The 7,526-nt window shown below is 39.9% G+C and overlaps 1 protein-coding gene across 1 annotated transcript; it reads left to right on the top strand.

Annotated features, from left to right (window-relative positions):
• The first annotated feature begins 727 nt into the window (after window positions 1-727).
• Window positions 728-5,323, top strand: LOC147639632 (uncharacterized). The gene is made up of 7 exons (XM_086772408.1): window positions 728-915; window positions 1,020-1,092; window positions 1,190-1,282; window positions 2,837-3,124; window positions 3,358-3,405; window positions 3,494-3,661; window positions 3,981-5,323. Exons 4-7 carry the CDS (start codon window positions 3,074-3,076, stop codon window positions 4,119-4,121), a joined length of 408 nt encoding a protein of 135 aa, XP_086628534.1. The 5' UTR covers window positions 728-915; window positions 1,020-1,092; window positions 1,190-1,282; window positions 2,837-3,073; the 3' UTR covers window positions 4,122-5,323.
• Window positions 5,324-7,526: the final 2,203 nt, after the last annotated feature.

Below are 7,526 nucleotides of genomic sequence, written 5' to 3'. Positions count from 1 at the left end.
GGAAGACTTATCCCATGGATTAAGGCATTCTTGCCAATCAGTGGCATAACCTCTCGAATCATATCAATTAATATTGTAGCGCTTATAACAAGATGTTGGATGGTGAAGATGTGGACCAAGAATATGAGTCCCTCTCGGAGCCCATTGACTTTGAGAATTGGATTCATGTTTTGGCAACCATGGATAGTCTTCTATAGAATCTTGGGACAAGATTTGCACGGTTAGACGGTGACAAAATCACATCCCTGTTTGTGCTCAATGCACCAGTGATGGGACCCGCTCTCCTGGAGCTCGTGTTCACCCGAAAAGACCAACTAGCTGGATCACCCATCTTAGTGACATCAAGGCTACAACATGTTGCCTTGGAAGACATAGACCTGGCGCAAAGAGAGGGAGAAAAAAATGTGTATTTTTTTAAAACATTTCTAATGTGCATTTAAATCATCAAAACATTGAATACTAACCTGAGGCTAGTAGCCAACATGTGTCAAAAAGCCATGCAAAATTTCTTTTTTTAATTAAACATCTTGATTAATTAATAGCAAAAGTAGATGTTGAGTGCTTTATGGGGACCATGTGACGCATTGATTTAACAAAGGGAACAAGGGGAGCCATCCATTGGCATTTGGAAATTCGGCAACCTACCGAGCATCTTTATAAACACGCGAGCCTTGCCACCTAAAGCAGGCTTTAGGGTGTTCCACACAAACGTGCACAACGAGTTCTTGCAAGCATGCAAGTAATTTACTCGCTCCTCTGTGCATATCGTGGCCACAATTGTGAACTAGCTCTAATCATTTATATATATCCATCCAGTCTATATTGAAAGGCGAGGAGGCAGCAAGCAAGGCTCTGTGGATTATGGCCGGACAATCTGATTCTCTCCTCACTCCGTGAAGCTCATCATGACACGGTGTAAGTTGATCTGCTTTGGTTAGCTATCATGGTCCTCGTAAGGTATTTCACGCCTAGAACCGTCTTATTTCTGGATTAATACTTAGACCGTGGCCGGTATTCAGGGTGATGCCGTAGCGCAAACGTATTATCAATTAGGGCGAATTGTTCGATAATTCAATTTGTCCTGTGGTGGAGGTAATAAACAAGGTTAATCTAGGGGTTTAGAAGCATTATAATCTTATAATTTCCGGTCTAATGTTTTCACAACACATCTGGTTCATGTGGAGTGCAGGAATGTCAGCCTAGCTAGGCTTGCTTTTGCTGTGCAAGCAGAAACTTGGAGGCAGTTGCCCAGTAAGATACATTATCAACGTCTTGGATACAGGTGACTCTCTCTGTCTCTCTGTCTCTCTCTGTGTTAACCTTGCTCAAGCTATAATGAACATGTCCATCACTTGCGCGCGCACATATATATATATATATATATATATATATATAAACAACTATATTTCCCAAAAGAAACAAGAGAACATCTACATAGTGTAACATGTCCATCACTTGCACATATATGAAAACATCTATATCCCCCAAAAGAAAAAAAGAAGAGAACAATAAATCTCTTCTTCCTTCTGTAGCAAAGCAAGGCATTTTGTGCATGGAATTACCAAGGTCTGAAGAAGAAAAGGGAGAAGAAGAAGTCCCTGAATTTTTTTAAAATTTCACTTGGATGCAAGTGAAGCTTAAAAGCGAAGAAGAAAACGGCACTTGTTCTTTATGCGTATGTGAAGAAGAAGAAGAAGAAGAAGAAGAAGAAGAAGAAGCATTTTTCTGTTTTAAATATTCGCATCAAGCAGTGGCGCGTGGCTCTAAAAGCGTGGGCGAGGGGAGCTAGTTGAGAGTTAAAGCTTTTAAAAGCTTGGGCCCAAACAAGAAGGACGTGGTATAATATCTATAGTCCAGTTTTATCTATTTTCTTTCAAACCTTTTTCTAAGGTCCCCTTACACATAGCCCTTTTGTAGAGGGTGTTCACATGCATAAGATTGCTCTACACATAGATAGCCCTTTTGTAATACGTGAAGTCCTACACTATTTCTTTACACTAAGACACAAAAAGGAATCATAGGCAATGTATGGCTGGCCCTTGTGTTTTACATTGAGATACAATACATGGCCTCAATTTTTCTTTACATTAAGATACAACAAGGATAGCCAATGCATGGCTTACCCTTTTTAAATACATCCTTGCATTGACCGCCCCATTGTAGTGAGAGAGAGAGAGAGAGAGAGAGAGAGAAAGCCCTCTTAAAGGATGGTCCAAGCCAATGAGGTGATAGCTCAAGTGGTGAAGGTGTTTGCCTAGGACCAAGAGGTCCTGGGTTCAAAACCCCCCCTTAGTGCTTCCTTAGCGGCATCGCCCACGGGTGCATAAATAAGTACCTACAGGCGGCTGTCTACAGGCGGTAAAATTTAGTAACTATGGGAAGATCTTGGGCCAAAGGCCAGCTGGAAAAAAAAAAGGGATGGTCCAAAATGTCAGCCGTGAGAGTCTCAGACCACTAAACGGTGAAGAAGGGTGGTTTTGTCAGCTCTTACGCGAGATAATCTTCTTGTAGTGCTCTCGAGGGTTTTTTTAGCGACTAGCATTTTTTAGTTCATGACACATGCAACATGATGCCATGCATTTATTAGGGACTAGCATTTATTAGTGCACGCCACATGCATACCATGCATGACATGCATACATGATACCCTGCATTTGTTGTATCTACTAGCATGTATTTGCACATGAACGAGTTACCCTAGTAGAAAATCGGGTCCCTAGATGCATTAGTGTCTAACATTCTTAGGTCAATAATTTATCGATAAGACGTATCAAATTTGTGAACTAACGACGATAATATAATACGATGAAAACCCTAGTTTCTCTTATTACTGCAGTTGCAATACGAATCGTGGGCTGCCTTAGCAAGTGCCATACGCAACGTTAGCAAGTGGTCAATAATTAAATGATATGCATATACCCTTATCCATCCAGTCAGGCGGCCAGCACGACAGGTTGATGATCAAACAAGGAGGTTATCACTTTCTGAGTAGCTCCATAGCCTGCAAGTCCTCGCAAGATTAATTCTTCTTCAACGCCCCGCCCCCTCCGCCTCCTACTTTTAATCCCCCCATATGGACGGAGAATCTCCATCTCTCACTCCAAGCTCACATAGCACCGTTGTTGTAAGTTGTGTATTCTGGATAGCAATCTAATTAGTGCTAAGGTACACACCGTAATTATACTGCCTGAGATCTAATACTGTTAACCCTTAGCTACTGTCTAATTTCTTTGATTAATCTGACCGCGGTTGCTGGTGATCCAGATTTTTATGAAAATTTAGTTTACTGCGATACAGAATTGTCGTAAGTTTTCCCAAAGCTATGATTAATTGCAAAAATTTTCTGCACGTGCATAGGCAACGGCGGCTGGTAACGACGCCGTCGGAGAGTATCCTTTGGTGGAGGTAATAATTATGAAGGTTAATCTAAGGTTTCGAGATGATGCTGATCTTATTATGGTCTTTTCTCTAATGGTTCTGAATACTGCATCAGGTTAATCCTGTTGCAAGGCAGGCGTTGCAAATTCACGTGGAGTGTAGAAAACGGCCTGGTCTAATGGCGAACCTGGTTGCAGCTCTGGAGGCAACAGGCTTGCTTTTGCAAGAAGCAGAAATCTCCGTCCATGAAGATATTATCAACTTGGATGCACTTGGTTTACAGGTAATTATTAGCCAAGCTCAGATATTATCAACTTGGTTTACAGGTAATTATTAGCCAAGCTCAATATCAATATCGTTTTCTCTCTCTCTCTCTCTCTCACTCACCCTCACTCTACTCTGTCTTCTCTTGTCTGAAGTTGTGATAACCTTTATTTTTTCTTCTAAGTATATATATATTTTATGTTGGCTCTATGTATATAGGTTTTATGTTGATCATGGTCACCTTTCTTTTAGAGCTTCATTTCATATGATATCTGAACTTTGTCTAGAGTTGATGTATGATCATAGAAGCCTTCCTATTGTTCACTCCTCTTGGGCAGGAAAGAGAACCAGGACTTACCGTGGATGCTGCCATGCTCAGAAGCTCTTTGCTCGACCTCATAACCGATGCCAATAATACTGAAGCCTCCGACAATAATATTAATTCAGTTGGCCTAGAACTAGTAGGTAGTCTTATGTAGGGTGGTATGTAGGGTGGCTCTTGGCTTGGGCAAGAGCTTGTTGAGAACTATATAACATTATAGTTCCCATGGTGCATTGAGGGGTGTGTATAACTACAGGACGATGACTAGTACATACAACCTTGAAATGATATATGAAGGTTACATGTAAACGCTTCATGTTGAAGTAGCGTTATAATAGCTATTATACCTAAGTGACATAAACTACTAACTCTTGGATGCATGTATATATATGAGCAAGAGAAAAGGGTGGGATTGGGGATGTATGCATACGTGAATTTATGGAGGATGGAAAGAGAATGCCATGATTGGTGTCTAACCTATGTAAGTGATTCTCATACATAATTTGTGCAATTGAAAGTTTACGTTTAATAATGTGCTTATTAGCATTCCTATCATATATCGACCATCAAGATGTGATATTTTGAATCATTGTTGATATTCTTTTCCCATTATCAATCTTCGTGCCTATATGATTCTATGTTCTAATCCTTATTTAAGAGAACTAATGTGCATTCTAATCTTAAAAATAGAGTTATTAAGTAGTATAATTGATTTTGAATGTGTGTGTGTGTGTGTGTGTGTGTGTGTGTGAGAGAGAGAGAGAGAGAGAGAGAGAGAGAGAGAGATTTATTTTTCTCTAATACAAAAAATTGATCATACAAAAAATTGATCATGATAGATGCCAACCATCCTCAGTGTTGTGTGTCAACTACATCTACAAAGCTCAAAATTCTATAGCTATATATAGGCTTATATTGGATGTAATAGAGGTTGGCATTGCTAATTGATACAAATAATCTCATAGTTAATCCAAATTTCTAATTTCTCCCTTGCGGCCTTTAAAAATTTATTGGCATCCTTAGAGAAATGAGAGTAAAACACCACCACCTTGGATCATTGTAATCAAATTGGAAGAAATCCTACTAATACCATATGCCAATGGTTAGATGGTTATAAACACAAGAGCAGATATTTTGAAATACTTGATATAGTAAGAGTAGAAATCCTAGTCATAATTTTTGAGGAGAAACAAATGTGTCACTTTGGTATATCCACATCTCAGTGGAGTTTATTGTAAAAAGCCCACGTATGTCCGTTCTAACTATGAGTAAAGGACCTTATTTTATCTTGAGCCCTTTGACATCAAATAAAAATACATTAAAAATCACCTCAATAATGACATGTCTTGCATTGTCCCATAATAGTCTAGTTGATCCCTATATCAAGATTTGGAATTCTTTTGCTAAATGTTGTAGAAAGTATGCCATAATGCCACATTCAAATATATGATATGATTGGATGAGAATGGATGAAGGATGATGGAAATAGATATGACTAGATGTGGAAAATCAATGTGAATTGATGTAGCAGAATGTTAACTAATGAGAAATGATGTAGAACAATGTAGAAAGATGAGAGTTCGTTAAAAACTCTATTTATGAACCTGTTTTTAAAAGTCTATTTTATTTCAAGAATGTTAGGGAAACATTTTGACTATCTTGTCAATTAAGGTCATGACGACCTAAGTGAAAGTTGCAACAGCTGACGGAGAGTCAATGGAGGACGTCTCGCATGGCAAGAAGGTCGGTCAAGGTCTTGACCAGCCTCGGTTTCGATTTAAATGGTGAGCTTCCGGTACGGTGGATGTAGGACCAAGGAAGCGGCCTATGAGTGAAGCGCTAGGTGAAATGCGAAGGATCTTAGAGGGTGCTGACCATACGGTGCTTGAGCTCTGGGTCACCGAAGATACCCACACGTGCTTCAGGGAAGAAAATAGAACAAGGAGTAAAGTTGTTTTCTAAACACGGACATGGATCTGGTTGATTGGCCTTGTTGGTCCTCAACGGATGAGTCCATGGCTTTTTTATATGGATCTGTTGGTTGATCTTGCTGATCTTCAACGAAGAGTCCATCTGGATTTTCTTATGTGATTATATTCTCGGGTGCTATAAGCTAGGAACTATTGAAAAGGCCCCTGAGTGAGCAGGTGGTGAGCGTTCTGGTTGCCAATGATGCCATAGGTACACTGATGATGGAATGATTAAAAATTAGAATTCAAGCTAGATATTTTGGAGGATTATGATCAGTGATATTATGGTTTCATTAAAAGATTGTTTTAAAGACAACTGAATTTGTAAAAAAGGTAATTTCATATGGGGTGTGTAAGTGGTGTGACTATCTTGAACTTTGCTTAAAGCACCCGGGACAAAACATAACTAAACTTCTAAATGGATCCTATCAATACAGTGGTTGGACAGTTGGCTAACCCATGGGATCGAATAGACTGGACTAATGGATCTCTAAAATAAGACTCAATTCTGTTATGTTACGATAGTTGAAGTAAAATCCCGGATAATCCTTGTTCTATGGAAAAGAATCAATGGTTGTGCCTCTTGATGGGAAAAAAAAACGTTAGTCTCTATGATCCAAGTGCAAGTTCCTTTCTTGACCCGATCATGTGACCTACGGGTTTGGTTGGAATGTCAATGGGTAAATTAAGGCTCTTGACTATGTTAGAATAAGATTTTCCTAGTGGAATCGCCTCTCTGCTAGGCAGGGAAAGTTTTTCTGGATTTGGTTTTGGATGAACCGAGGGATTAGTCTCTTTTCCAGATATCCGTGGGCGAGGCCCCGAGGGGGAGGCTCTGCCCTGCGTAAGAAGTGCTACTTCCGCTGTTAGCACCCCAGATTGAGTTGCGCAGAGGGGGCATGGATCTTTCAGCTGGTATTAGAGAGAATTGGCTAAAGTGGATCAACCAAGAAGCAAGAAATATCATAAATTTATGAAGTACAGTAAAAGATTATGACTGTGTGATGAAATTCATACAAATTGATATTCAGAATGAAGATTCAAAAATTGGAAATTGGGTCTTCAGATGGAAGTACCGCAATTGTGTGGAATCCCTGACTTGCTTGAGGCCTAGATATGATGGTATTTACCTTATAGCTCCAAGGACCGTGACTACCCATATATACCATGGGTATAACTTGAAAAGATGTAGGGGAGAAGAGAGCTTGGGCTCTTGCAAAGCACACACACACTCACAAAACCCTAAAAGAGAACTCACAAGGTGAGAAGCTGAAAATCTTCTTCTTCTTCACTCATCACTCATCAACACACCATATACAAAGATAGGAGTACACATATAAAAAGGTACTCAACCAAATACATACTAGGGTTCTCTATAGTGTGAACCCAACTAAATGAGCTGGCACTATAACTATCCCAGTCTCTAGAATGGTTGTCACACAGCCTGTCATCCCACTGGCCGTATATCACCTATGATCTCACCAACCATGCCAGTGGTATAAGTGTAGGGCCTATCCCCCAAGCAGGTCATCAGTGTCCATCGCCTCACTAAATGAGCTCGATATCTCAACATTCCTCCTCGAGCTCAACTC

Source organism: Cibotium barometz, chromosome 3 (genome assembly GCF_041138505.1).
Source record: "Cibotium barometz isolate CiBa-2024 chromosome 3, ASM4113850v1, whole genome shotgun sequence".
Lineage (NCBI taxonomy): Eukaryota > Viridiplantae > Streptophyta > Polypodiopsida > Cyatheales > Cibotiaceae > Cibotium > Cibotium barometz.
This window is presented reverse-complemented; position numbering and strand designations above follow the sequence as displayed.